At 36.5% G+C, this 14697-nt stretch overlaps 2 protein-coding genes across 3 annotated transcripts; one reads left to right on the forward strand and one right to left on the reverse strand.

Annotated features, from left to right (window-relative positions):
• The first annotated feature begins 286 nt into the window (after nucleotides 1-286).
• On the forward strand, nucleotides 287-2858 carry LOC104249909 (seipin-1). Of its 2 annotated transcripts, none has more exons than XM_009806432.2 (2): nucleotides 287-1113; nucleotides 2026-2858. In XM_009806432.2, exons 1-2 carry the CDS (start codon nucleotides 493-495, stop codon nucleotides 2668-2670), a joined length of 1266 nt encoding a protein of 421 aa, XP_009804734.1. In that variant the 5' UTR covers nucleotides 287-492; the 3' UTR covers nucleotides 2671-2858. The 2 variants fall into 2 exon arrangements, with proteins under 2 accessions (XP_009804734.1, XP_070030187.1); XM_070174086.1 differs by having other exon boundaries at nucleotides 2036-2104.
• A 238-nt stretch (nucleotides 2859-3096) lies between these two features.
• LOC104249910 (isopentenyl-diphosphate Delta-isomerase I) lies at nucleotides 3097-14383 on the reverse strand. Its single transcript, XM_070174621.1, has 6 exons — nucleotides 14011-14383; nucleotides 13527-13582; nucleotides 4688-4779; nucleotides 4000-4102; nucleotides 3783-3920; nucleotides 3097-3563 (listed from the first exon to the last, which is right to left on the reverse strand). The coding sequence occupies exons 1-6, from the start codon at nucleotides 14238-14240 to the stop codon at nucleotides 3310-3312; spliced, it is 873 nt and encodes a 290-aa protein (XP_070030722.1). The 5' UTR covers nucleotides 14241-14383; the 3' UTR covers nucleotides 3097-3309.
• Nucleotides 14384-14697: the final 314 nt, after the last annotated feature.

Genomic DNA, 14697 nt, shown 5'->3' on the forward strand with positions numbered 1-14697 from the left:
TTGACCGTATACAGAGTGCCATATCACTTTTTTAGTGCCCAACTTTATATATATATATATATATATATATATATATATATATATATATATATATATATGATAATTGAAATTTGTTAGTGATAATCTTGGTCCTATTTAATTTTCAAATAACTTTTTAACCAAATGCAGTCATTTTCCTTTTTTCATGAGAAAGTTTTGAATTTCTCCTTTCCTTTTCCTTAAATTCCAAATATTATTTCATCTTCCCATAAAAAAACAAGCGTTTGTTTCCGTAACACTTGTCAACTCCTGAGCTAAGCTTGCTGCCACTTCTCTCACCTTCTTCCTTGTGCACTTCACACCTGGACTTGTTCCACAAAATCTGTGTCACTCACCTCCTTAAGTAAAATGCCAAATCCCAAATGAAGAAATGCGACATTGGTAATGCATACCAATTAGGGAAATTTCCATTAGTATCAACAATTAGTCACAGCCACTGATCTTTTCATTTCCATGGAGGAAAAAGATGAACTTGAGGAAGAAGAAGAATATGTTGATGATGAAATCAAGAACAATTTACCAGTCCAAAACTCATCTTCAATAAGTTGGTTCACAAAAATGATATCTTTACAAGTAGAGATCTTCACCACTATCTTAGTTTCCCCCATTTTCTATATCCTCTCTTTTGTATCTGACTTCAACTTCCTCCGCCCTGAAGAAACCGAAAAGAACGTAGCTGTAGCTGTAAATGCTGCTGCTACAGTACCTTCAAAAGTAGTACATGGAAGTACTTTACTGCTCAAGAAATTTGGTGTTGGAATTCTTGGAGCTGCTTATGTTGGAATGGTTTTGACAACGTTGTTGATTTTGTCGGGGGTTCTGGGATTTGGGTTAGTGAGAATGTGGGCGGAAGAGCCTGTGGTATTGAGAGAGAAGCTGTATTTTGATTATGCAGATGTTTATCCTAAGGCTGTTTTTTCTTTTGCTGAATATGGTCTGGAGAATTATAACCATAATTTTATGATGTTGAAGCAGAAGAAGAATTTTGGTGTGCCAGTTGGGCATACAATGTATGTTTCTTTGTTTCTACTGATGCCTGAATCTGATTTCAACAGAGATATTGGTGTTTTCCAGGTATAATATTGGATGAACATTCAGTCGATTTGTGAGTAGGATACAAACTTGATATTACTTAATAGCCTATCAAACAAACATGTGTAGTTTCTTGATGATGAACTAAAGATGGTTCCAATGTATTGAGAGTCACTAGACTTGCATCATTTGGTATGTGTGTGTGTGTTGTGGGGGATGAATTATCTTTTGTTGGTTATAGGAAGGAAATTAGGGATCAATGTCCAATTTAGAAACTTTATTCAGTCAAACCTCTTTGTAACAAACTCAGGATTTTTTCCTTGTTATAGCAAGGTGATGTTATAGAGAACATCTATTATAAAATTAGTACCATAAAATACTTGGTTGTTTTAGTGAATAGTTATTATATAGCGATATTATTACAGGGAGGCCTTGAGTGTATTAACTGTTCTTTTAAATACTCTTCTATTAGAGGATGTGGAGTCAAAGTGATTGGACATTGTTAGGTGCTTGATGCGCATCAATTTTTGGTTAGCTTTATTTATGTTAATAGCAATGAGTCTATTGACAGTGTTAACAATAGTAAATTTCCTATGATAGGCAATAATTGATAACCCGGTGAAAAGGATAATCAACTTGTTATCACATCACATGTTAACTTACACTAACAGTGAAAGACAATTATATACTATCGGGAGTACGTTTTCCCAATAGCAATAGCCAAGTGAATTCAGTTAAATTCCTAACAAGATTAAATTCCTCTTCTAGGGGCATGTATTAAGGGCATATACGCGTAATTAAGTTATTCCGATGTTTATTATCTGTAAAATGCTTCAACTCTGTATTTTCATTAACATTAGATGTGGAAGTCTCAGTTGCCTGTCTCTCTTGCTAAAGAACAAAAGAGCTATTGAACATCCACCATTCTTTAGGTATTCATAACTCTCTAATCAGTTGGTTGCAGAAGCGTTATCAGCCGAGGGGATCATAATGGCAAGATCAAGTCATCCATGTATGTTGCGATTCAGAAGCCTGCCAATCCGTCTCATGCGAGAATTTATTATGAGTGTGCCCCTAGTACTTGGACTTACAGCTGAAACACAAAGGATGATCATTCCAATGTTAAAGCATAAGGAAGGTATTCCAAGAACAGAGGCAATCAAAATAACTATGATACCTCGAGCTGGAACGCTAGCCCTGCCGCAGCTTTATCAATCGGAGATCATATTGAAGTCTCATCCTCCTTGGTATAAAGACTTGGCATACAAGTGGAAATGGACATTCTCCGTCTGGACCTCTATGTATATGTATGTTACACTGCTCATAATTCTACTCAACTGGTGCAGACCGCTCGTATTTCCAGTGATCGCAACAAGCTTTAGGACACGCGTTGATGAGAGTTTAACAGTGGAAGCATCAGAAGAACCACAAGAGAAAGCTCGAGAAGAAAGTGATGTGTCGGAGTCGGTAAGAAGATGGCGGCAGAGCAGAAGAAAGAGGAAGGCAATGCTTCAACAGAGTGTCTCGCCAGAGTTCGCGGATGATTCTGCATCAAGCATTTCTGTGACTAGGGAGGATACAGCTGAGTCAAGCGAGTAATATGCCAGGAGTTGAAGATTTTTAGAAGTGAAACTCGAGGATAGACTGCTCTTTATAGCATTAGTTACAAGAGAGAGTGCTGTTTAAGTAGTTGTTTAGGCTTTAGCATACATACCTGGATCTGTTCTGTTCGACAGTCAAAAGTTCTTCTTATAGATTTAAGTTAACAAGGTCAATTTTGGACTCAATCAGGACTATTGTGCTGAACTAATTGTACACTCAGAGATGCAGACGCTTACTTTATCTCTTGTATAATTTGAATGACTTAAAAACATTTTCCTCCGCAATATTTATTGGTACGTAAGTATACGAAAGATCTCAAAATTTCTGTCGCTTTTAAAAACTGTCTTCCCGAGGGATGTGTTCTATACCCATAACATATTCGCAGAAAAGCAACGGACACCAATTCCGGTTTAATATTAAAAGTTGCAAAGCACCAAACAAGAAGCTATCTTATTGAGTCTCGACAGAAAGCCACAGCTATGTTACAAGGTACAATCAGTCAAAAAAATAACTCCTTCAAATTCTACAAAAGCAACAACATAATGCAGAAATATGCCTTCAGAAAATCACAACTGAAGTTATTGGTTTGTAGGGACAGAACTACGATGGTACAACCAGATCGTAAGGCAGCTCCTTTTAAGTCAATTTGTGGATGGTTTTCATATCAATGACTTCCTCGAGAGTTCCCTTCTCAAGATGATCCCACCACTTGAACAAGAAGTTGTCAACGACAAGTCTGAACCAAGGGGATAGCTTCAGACCTCCCTCACCAGCATCTGCTTTCCTCAAAAGCTCTTTCAGTTGTTCTCGGTTCACGTATTTAACATCAGCAACTTCATCTGGGTTTGGTTTCATGTTAACTTCACGAACGGTGAATAGAAGATAATCAACTGCAACAGTAGACAAGGATCAGCTACCAGTTATAACTCTATCTACGCAAATACAAATGCTAATTGTACAGTAAACACTTAATCTCAAGACAGTCAAAGCTGTGAATGAGATCAAAGGTAAGCAGCACATGTCTGTTATAATCAAAATTGCAAGAAACAAACCGAACCAGTTTCCAGGCTAGAACTGCAAGATAAAAATAACGAAGATTGAGTTATTACGTTCATGTTCTCCCCACTTTCCATCGGATGGAGCTTTATAAAGTATACGACCCAATGGGGTGAACTGGTCAACTGGGACATCTTCAGCAGGAATGCCCAATTCGTCAAGAAGCTTCCTTTGTGCAGCATTTCTTACCCCTGGCAGTTGACAATAAAGAGTGAGGTGAAGAAGAAAATGTGATCATAATTAAACACTTCAGCTAAGCAGAAAAAATACCAAGAGCATTCTCCTCAATGAGCTCAGAGTCTCGGTAGAGTGGATGGCTGCAGCAGGTGTTAGTCCATACCAAAGGAAAGGTTACCTTTGTTGCTGATCGTTGCTGTATATAGAATATGACAATATATTAAGTGCTTCAATCTCAGAGTCATAAAATATGCATCAAATCTAAGAAAACAACAACAACAACAACAAAAACAACAAAAAACAAAAAAAAAACAGGTGTAATCCCATAAGTGGGGGTTGGGGAGAGTAGTATGTACGCGGACCTTACCCCTACCTTGTAAAGATCATCAAATCTAAGATATATTAACGTAAAACAGTTCTAGAGCTTAGTCAATTAGTTTGCTAGGTCATCTAAATACTAAGACGGAATCGAACTGACACTCCTATCATTTAACCCTACAAAACAAAAGGCCATTCAACGAGTTACATCTACCAGCCATTTCAGAAACAATTTGTCAAACTTCAGGAAAAAAAATATCAGCAATTTACTTTTACCAGCAATATCAATATATGGAGACGATATCATATAACGCTAAGCAATACCCACTACTTTACTCTAAGCAATATGTTGTTACTAACCATTTTGACAGTAACTCATTCACTTGGCGAAAGTTGAAAGGGAAAGAATCAAAAGGAGGATTTCACAACCATTAACTGCTTTAGAGTTTTTTAATGCACATACCTGAAGAAGCAATTCATATTTTGAGTTAAATAGAAATACACTGAAAGCTCTATGCAGCAAATTTTCGGCTTCGATCTTTTCCATTAAATGACCTGCAATTATGGTTTTTTGGTTATAATATGAGACAACCGTTCGTAACAAATCCAAGATAATGCTCACTTGAAAAATGCATCTAACCGACACAAAAGTATTAACAAAAAACTAAAGAAAACACAAAAGACACAGTCCCAGATGCATCCAGAGAACAAATACAAAAGAAAGGAATTACAAGATTGCGTCCATCTAATTTCAACACAAAAGACCTAATATAATTCACAGCACATGAAACATGCCAAAAATTAATTGTCTAAGATGAGGGACAATACCATCACATATAATGACTTTATTCAAGATCCTAATCAAATAAAAGAGGTACTAGTAGTTTGTGGATTAAGGATTTTCAAGAAGAAAATCATATTTTAATTGAAATCTTTTATTCTCTTGAATAATTAATATCCACATAGGCATATACTTGAAGCACTTCAATTTTTGCTGGGAAAGAAAATAAGAATACTTCTTTAACCAAACCTTATAGGATGCTTGGGGTACCCAAGAACACTTTTTTTAATAAGCTTTGGTGTCCGGGTCAACTTGTGTGCACCTCGACTAATTCCACAAGATACCTGCCCCACCAGCAACGGGTACTAAGTAATTCTATCCATCATCGCTGGGACAAATGAGAAGAAAACACCTAGTATTTTTGTCTTGACAAGCTTTTAAGCATATTTTTGGCTTATTTTGGTGTTTAGTGAACACCAAAAGTGCTCCTAAGACAAATGCTATTCCACCAAAAAAAGCCATAAGCTAAAACTTGTGGCTTTTCAACTTAAAAACTCTTTGGGTTTGACCGAGTATTTTACTTTGTCATCCCTAACACCTTCGGGGTGGAGTTAGCGCTTTTGGTGTAGCAAAGGGTATTTATGATTATAAAAGAACGTAAGGGAAAACAAAGTAAAATACTCAATAAAACCTAAAGATCATTTAAGCTAAAGGGCCATAAGTTGCGGTGGCCCAACTTATATATTTTGGCTTTAAAGCACTTTTGAGTTTACCAAACACCAAAATAAGCCAAGAAGCTAAGTTGCTCGGACTCGGGTGCGGGTGTCCAATACGGATCTAGAGATCGGGTCTTTCATGATCTAAATTCGATTTCGGTCAAAGTACCCAAAATTGATTGACCAAATCTAGTACGAATCCCACACCCATGTCATGTCGACACGAGTGCAACACTGAAAGTGAAGAATCCGAACAACTTAGCCAAGAAGTGCTTAAAAACTAGTTTGACCAACTTTTAAACTTACTCAAACATCCTCCTATTTCCTCCTTCCTTTCCAAGTCACAAAGGGCTTCAGAACACTAAATTCAAGTTTGCATATTCCTCCACTATTTCTCTGCCAGACACTGGAAATGCCCCCATCCTTCTTCTTTTACTTCCCTACACCTCCTCCTTCCTTCACCTAATTGAGCACAATGTTAGTTGTCACATAGTTACATAGCCAAATCAATCTGAAGTTTTCACTCTCTCTAACACACACATGAACAAAACCAAAACTATGTGGAAGATGCTTGAAAGACAAATATACAAAATCACTGTTTTTGTCAATACCAGTTCAACATAAAACAGGAGCCCCTACACCAACTTCTCCAACTCCAAATCCATTCCAGCTTTAATCCATGAAAAGACATGGATATTAATGGAAGAAACTATTTTTACAGTGAATTTGTGCCACAGATTTATCAATATGCTTCCAACCAACTTATTATGCACTTTATTATAGGTGAGTCAAGTTATTGACGTACTTAATTTAATGTACGTTGAAACAGGTCATAGGTGCATAGTGACTAATATTAGCTATGATATTTAAATTTAATTCTTGTAAGTGAACTACCAACACGTGGGAGCATATTAACAATGATATGGTCAATGGGACATAAAATTGCTCCACCCCTCTTGCTTTACGAACAACAATGAATAAACACTGGGGAATAAGCAAGATACTATAGTTCTATAGGTCACTAGTTAGTACCTCCCATAGTCCATAAGGTTCATAGTAGATAGTCATAAGAGGTACTTCCATAACAAGAGTACCTGAATAACCTAAGGGCGTAAGGTTTTAAACATCCTTTGTAAAGGGTATAATCATTTTTTTAGTATGGAAAAAGCATGTATGTAGGTAGATATGACAACACATTACGATAAAATATTAGCATGTCGTACTCTATCAGTAGTACTAAAATCTCCAAGTTAATGAAGAATTTGTGCATGAGGCACTAAAATAGAAGATGGTAGAAAAGCAAAAAGAGAGATGAGAAAATGGTTGGCGAGACAGACGTAACAGAAGCATCACTTAGTTAATATTTCCTCTTTCTTGTCCTGGTTGAGAAATGAATTAAAAATGTTGCTCTCTTAGTATTAACGGCTGAAAGCAAGATAGTTATCATCCTTTAAATCTTTGATGATACTGTCATTGTTTACTTGCCAGCAGTATCAAAAATCCACTCTCCTTATGTGTTGAAAATGTGAACAAAGCAAGCAAAGATTTACGTTTCCTCTTTTCCAGCATCTCAATTCCTCATTGTTCTCTCAGCTTAAGCAAGCATGAGGAATTTGGTTGCTCACCTCTTCAGAAGCTAGAGTTGTGATCTCTTGGGCTTCTCACTCCGATCAACTTTAGGGCAGGAGTGCCAGCTGGAACATACAAGTCTTTCAGAGTTAAGAACTCAAAGCCTTGTCTTTGATTTTTCCATCTCCCTCCTAATTATCTTTCCTTAGACATGCATTTTACATAAACATGGTTGTCCAAGTTTCTCTCCGTCATTGCTTCCATGTACGTATCATCTCCCTCCCCTCCCTCTCTGTTTTTTTTCCTCGAAAGGAATTCTCTTTATAAGTTTCCAAATCTCTACTTTGATTGTTAAGTTTCTGGACGAACAGCCCACAATCAGTTAACAAAAAGTTTCAAGAGACGAGACCCACTAAATCTGATTGCCATTTTCTTGTAGCAATTGTATTATAGCGTTTGAGGTGGAGAAGCTTTGACCTGGCTAATTTGGAGAAAGATTGATGCATTACATGGATAATTGTTTAAGAAAATGTGTTGAATGATAGAGGATTTCCAAGAAGATATTCTCCATATCAAGATTTAATCTCTAAGATTTGTCCATATCAAGTTTTGATTCTCTAAGATCTTTCCATATCAAATTTTGATTCTTTATTTTATTTTATTTTGTCTAATCCCAGATTTTATGGGATTTTGTTTCTAACATCTTCTTGTATATAAAGCCATATATATGACATTCAAAAATATGAATGAAATTATTCAAGTTTCTTACTCTTTCCACATGGTATCAGAGCCTTAGGCTTATTACTGACAGATTTTTTTCATTCATCCATCTTTTCATCACATTTGTCCTCTTTATTCCGCCCAAGGGTTGAAACCATTTGAAAACCATGTCCGAAGAGAGTACTATTGTGAACACTCCAGTCCCTGAAAATGTTTCTGCCACTGTAGAGCATAGCTCTATAGTTTCAACTGGAGATTTACAAAATATTCAAGCCTTTTATCGGTTGAATGGGAAAAATTATCTAAAATGGTCTCAGCTTGTTCGTACCTTTCTAAAAGGTAAAGGGAAATTAGATGAGACAATGGCCATTATACGAACAGAGGAAGGACGGAGGGGTGTTATGCTTGAAACTCAAATAAACGAAGGATCAGCTCTTATGACAAAAGGGACAAATAAAAAGGAATATGGAGTTTCACAATTGGAGAGCACCATCAAGCCCGCAAGTTCATTCAAACGGATTGTCAACAGGGACAATCTTTACTGCACTTACTACAAAAAGTACCGGCACACGAGAGAGATGTTGGAAACTCAATGGTAAACCTCCAACCAAAAATACTTTTGATGGAACGCAGGCACACATTGCTAGCAGCCCCCAGGTTGATAAAAAAAGTCCATTAGTCCCAGAATTCAACAAAGAAGATATTGAGAAATTGAAGACACTGCTGGAATCTCTGGAGATATCATCTTCGGCAGGTAGTTGTTCAATGGCCTTTGCAGGTATTTCTTCCACTTTTGTTGCTAATGTTAGAGACAAATTTTCTCTAATGTGGGTGGTTGATTCCGGGGCAACTGATCATATGACTTGTTCCTCCCATCTCTTTATATCATATTCACCTTGCCCTAGCTATAAAAAAATAACTATAGCCGATGGTTAAGTTATTACTGTAGCTGGCCAAGGAAACATACAACTGGGAAAGTCTTTGATACTTAAGAATGTTCTTCATGTCCCAAAGTTATTTGCAAATCTTATTTCAGTCCACAAAGTCACCAAAGATTCCAAATGCAAAGTAACCTTTTTCTCTTCATATTGTGCATTTCAAAAACATGACACGAAGGAGATGATTGGGCATGCTAGTGAGAAAGGTGGTCTTTATTTTCTGGATTTTCACAATGGTGGAGATACAATTAAGAATTCTTTATCTAGTTCATTCTTGTCTGAATCTGTTATGTCCAATAAAGAGAGAGTTTGGCTCTATCATCGTCGCTTAGGTCATCCTTCTTTTTATGTAATCAAACTAATGTTTCCATCGTTATTCAAAAATTTGGTTGTTGAGTCTTTTCATTGTGAAGATTGTGAAATCACAAAACATAAACGTGTTTCCTTTCCAATAAGCAACAAAAGATGTCACACTCCATTTTCTCTTATTCATAGTGATGTATGGGGACCCTCTTCCATTCCTAATATTTCCGGTGCTAGAGGGTTTGTATCATTCATTGATGATTGTACAAGAGTAATATTGATCTATTTGTTAAAGCAAAAATCAGATGTCAGCCACGTTCTTCCTACCTTTTTTAATCTGGTTAAAATCCAATTTGATGTGACAACTAAAAGATTCCGTTCTGATAATGCCAAGGACTACTTCAATCAAAACCTCTTTATTTTCTTCAAAAATGAGGGAATTATTCACGAATCTTCATGTGTCAATACTCCTCAACAAAATGGGATAGCGGAGAGAAGAAACGGTTTGTTACTTGACATTACTAGATCACTATTGTTTCACAAAAGGGTTCCAAATCAGTATTGGGGGGAAGCTGTCCTAACTGCTGCATATCTTAGTAACAGAATACCATCAAGAATTCTGAATTTTAAGAGCCCACTTGATACTCTTAGGAGTTTCTTCCCAAATTTCGAAAATTCCAGTAAATTGATTCCTAGAATCTTTGGGAGTATTGCCTATGTTCATATTCATTCTCAGAATAGAGGCAAATTAGATCCACGTGCTCTTAAGTGTGTTTTCATTGGATATTCTCCTACTCAAAAAGGATATAAGTGTTACCAACCATCAACCAAGAAGTTTTTTGTTTCAGCTGATATCACATCTGATGAAAGTGAGTCATTTTTTAAAAATTCTTACATTCGGGGGAGTCATTGGATGGAAAAGGATCTCTAGACTTATCACTACTTGATTTGTCTATTCCTAGCCATGACAAATCCTTATCTATGTCCTTGCCTGAGTCACCATCTCTTAACTCATTTGAGTCTCTAAATCTAATGAACCTATTGAGTCTTCTAATCTTGATATAGATAAAGGAATTCAAGAAAGTAATCCACCATTGCAGGTTTATTCCAGAAGAAAGAGGCTAACTGATCAAACTACTCAACCACAATTATCTCCTCATGTTCTTGCTCCTAATACCTATCCTGAACCTGTTGAACCATCAGAAACACCAAACCAAACTGATCATGAAGATCATAACCAACCAAATGATCTTGACCTTCCCATTGCACTTAGAAAAGGAACCAGAACCTGCACACAACACCCTTTGTGCCTTTCCTTGACCTATCAAAACCTATCCCCAAGCCATAAAGCTTTTCTCAGTAATCTCCACACAATTCCTGTTCCAAAAAATTTGTCTGAAGCATTAGGCAAGAAAGAGTGGGAAGAAGCTATGAAGGTGGAAATGGAAGCATTGCAGAAGAATAAAACTTGGGAAATGGTGGAATTACCAAAAGGGAAAAAGCCGGTAGAGTGTAGATGGGTGTTTACCGTGAAATACAAGTCCGATGGGTCTATAGAAAAATTTAAAGCACGTTTGGTAGCAAAGGATTACACACAGACCTATAAAATTGATTATTTGAAGACTTTTGCCCCAGTGACAAAAATGAATACAGTGAGGATCTTATTGTCATTGGCTTGCGATTTTTAATTGGAACCTACAGCAATTTGATGTTAAAAATGCTTTTCTACATAGAGATTTAGATGAGGAGATCTATATGGAGGTACCACCTGGTTTTGAAAGCAAGAAGGGGAATGGTATGTAGACTGAAGAAGGCACTCTATGGACTAAAGCAATCACCCCGTGCATGGTTTGGAAGATTTACAAAGGTTATGATCAAGCTAGGATATCGGCAGAGTCAAGAAGACCACACCTTGTTCATAAGGCACTCAAAAACAGGAAAGGTAACTGCTCTACTAGTCTATGTAGATGATATCATAGTAACAGATGATGATTCAGAGGAGATACACAATTTGAAGAATTGTTTACTCAAGGAATTTGATATCAAAGATCTTGGAAAATTAAAGAATTTTTTGGGAAATGAAGTAGCACATTCTAAACAAGGAATCTTTATTTCCCAACAAAAATATGTGCTTGATTTGTTGAAAGAAACAGGAAAATTAGGGTGTAAACCAGTGGCCACACCAATTGAATATAATCATGGGTTGTGTAATTCTCCAGAAGATTCTGTGGTAGATAAAGGCTCGTATCAAAGGCTTGTAGGGAAATTGATCTACTTGTCCCATACAAGGCCAGACATTGCTTTTGTTGTAAGTGTCGTTAGCCAATTTATGCATGACCCTAGAGAAATGCATCTCCAAGAGGCGAACAGGATTCTACAATATCTTAAAGGAAGCCCCGGAAAAGGAATACTATTCAGAAGAGGAGGAGACATGGTTTTAGAGGCTTATACTGATGCAGATTATGCTGGTTCATTAGTGGATCGAAGGTCAACTTCTGGACACTGTACCTTTTTAGGAGGAAATCTTGTGACTTGGAGAAGTAAAAAACAGAATGCGGTGGCCAGATCAAGTGCAGAATCCTAGTTCAGATCTATGGCGATGGGAGTTTGTGAGTTGTTATGGTTAAAGATAATCCTTGATGATTTGAAGATAAGATGGGAAGGACCTATGAGACTATATTGTGACAATAAATCAGCAATAATTATAGCTCATAATCCTGTACAGCATGATCGCACTAAGCATATTGAGGTAGATAGACACTTCATTAAGGAGAAATTAGATAGTGGACTCATCTGTACACCATTTGTATCTACAAAAGATCAGTTGGCCGATGTTTTAACAAAAGGACTGCCAAACAATGTGTTTCAAGACCTGATAAGCAAGCTAGGAATGAAAGATATCCATTCACCAGCTTGAGGGGAGTGTTGAATGATAAAGGATTTCCAAGAAGAGATTCTCCATATCAAGATTTGATCCTCTAAGATTTGTCCATATCAAGTTTTGATTCTCTAAGATCTTTCCATATCAAATTTTGATTCTTTGTTTTGTTTTATTTTATTTTGTATAATCCCAGATTTTATGGGATTTTGTTAGATTTTATGGGATTCTGTTTCTAACCTCTTCTTGTATATAAAGTCATGTATATGACATTCAAAAATATTAATGAAATTATTCAAGTTTCTTACTTTTTCCACAAAATGCATTACTTGTTTCAACAAAACAAGCTTGCATTAGGTACCCACCATAGAATAAGCATGGACATTTCTGTCATCTTGTTAAGGAGATGATAGAAAATATTCTTGGATGGAAGAATCCAAGAACAACAAATTTCTTTTTCCTTTTCTTTCGAAGGCAATATTGGAAAGATGAAAAGAAGCATGTAAGTTGATCTTACAAAACGATAGTAGAAGAAGTTCAAAATTTATGGTTTAGACTGAATCATAGCAAGCTCATTCTAGTTACGATGAGAGTGCTCCCTTGGAATCATAATTCTTACAGCTGCCTAGAAAAAAAGTTAAATTTCCAGCTAGGCCACCATAACAAGTTAAACCATATAAAATCTACTTTATCAGATAGATATAATTCAGAAGACACCCCAAGAATTATCTAACACTGCTCAATTAAGAAGTGCATCACCAGTATCAATTCAGGTAACATGCACCGAGACAACTAATGGAGAAAAACATCGTCCAAATACAAAATCAAGAGAAGGTCTCCACAAATATTAACAGAACACAAAATCAACAAAAGATGTATTTCCGAAATAAGCAATTTGATACACACACAGACACAGTAGTATCTGCTTGTTATTTTGGGAAAGGAGAATGAAGCTGGTTGATCGGAAAGGTGCTATCACCTAGAGACAGAGGCGGATGCAGCATTGCAGCCAGGTTCATCTGAACGATGCTTCGTAAAAAAATCCACCAAAATTGCAACAAATAGAATATGAACCAATCATTTTAAATATGAAATTGAGTTTAATGCTAAGTATCAACCCTCGAGCCTAAATCCTGGATCCGCCTCTGCCTAGAGACCAAAGAGAATAACAGCCCCACACTTAAAGGTAACAAAATATCAAAAGCTGTCTCGCAAGTTCTCTCTCTAATACAAATCTGTTATTTTCCATCATCGGACTCCCTTGAATAACATTGAGGTAGATAGTATTGCATTAATATCAAACCACAGAACCATCTAAGCATCAAAATGAACTATAGCAATACACTAGTAGAAGATATGCAGATGAGGACATTTTGAAAGAGGCAGCACAAACTTACAATTATACTTGGTGTCATGACCAACAACACGGTCATTCTCATCCACCAGAATACATCTGAAAGAGTGAAAACGTGGAAAAGGTGTTAAACTTAGCAAAAGGGGCTGGAAAATTGTTGCACCACTAAGTAGTTAGATGCAGATTTGAAAAGCATTAAAGCAGATAAAAGAAGTGCTTCAAAATAATTTCTTCAAACACCTGGTGGCAAAAATTCTAGAAAACATGCAATTTAACAACTATCACAAGATTATCCAGAATTTCATATCCCAGGGTTTAGATATAATTAAAAAAAAAAAAAAGACATTTACGACATTCACCTAATCCTGTATCGTAGAAAATTAATTTTTTAATCTTATCTGTCAATAATAGGAGGAGCTTAGAAATGATATTGAATACGGCAGAAGGCGGTTTTCCTAAATTTGGAAAAAACAGTATATCCAAAATGATAAAATCACGTTGAGGGGGATAGAGAAAAGAGAACAGACTCGTCTTCAAACATGAGACGGCGCTGAACAGCGTCCATGTTAGCATCAGCAATGGCGTCACCCATTCTTGTAGAAGAGGAATAGCAGCGGAGAGAGGCAGCTATTCTATGGCTTTTAAGAAGAGGGGATTTGGATACGGATACAAGTGAGAGGGATGAAGGACAAGTTATAGGGGAGGCTGCGATGAACCTCCGCCAGATTTGAAAAGAAGGCGTAGTTGTCAGCGACATCTGGGACTTCTCCCCATCAACTGTTTGATTCCTCTCCTCTTCTTCTGCTTTTCCCCTTATATATTTTAATTCCCTCTCTTGGATTTTCTTCACTATCTCAAGGGGAAAAAAAAATTAAAAAAACAATTCCTACCTAATTGTTCGGTTGGTACTAAGTGGGCGTTTGGACATAAGATTTACTCCCTCCGTTTCAATTTATCTCAGTCTGTTTGACTGGGCAAAGAGTTTAAGAAAAAAATAAAGATTTTTGGAATTTGTGGTCCTAAACAAGTCCAAATGGGGCCAGAATATTTGTGTGGTTATAAAAGTTTCCCATTAAGGGTAGAGTTATAAGTTTAAGCTAAATTGTTACCAAATTTAGAGAGGGTTCATTCTTTTTGGAACGGACCAAAAAGGAAATAGGTTCACATAAACTGGAATAGAGAAAGTAAAAAAAATTCGGAAAAAAGTAAAAGAA

The sequence above is a fragment of the Nicotiana sylvestris genome, chromosome 5 (genome assembly GCF_000393655.2).
Source record: "Nicotiana sylvestris chromosome 5, ASM39365v2, whole genome shotgun sequence".
In the NCBI taxonomy this organism is placed as follows: Eukaryota; Viridiplantae; Streptophyta; class Magnoliopsida; order Solanales; family Solanaceae; genus Nicotiana; species Nicotiana sylvestris.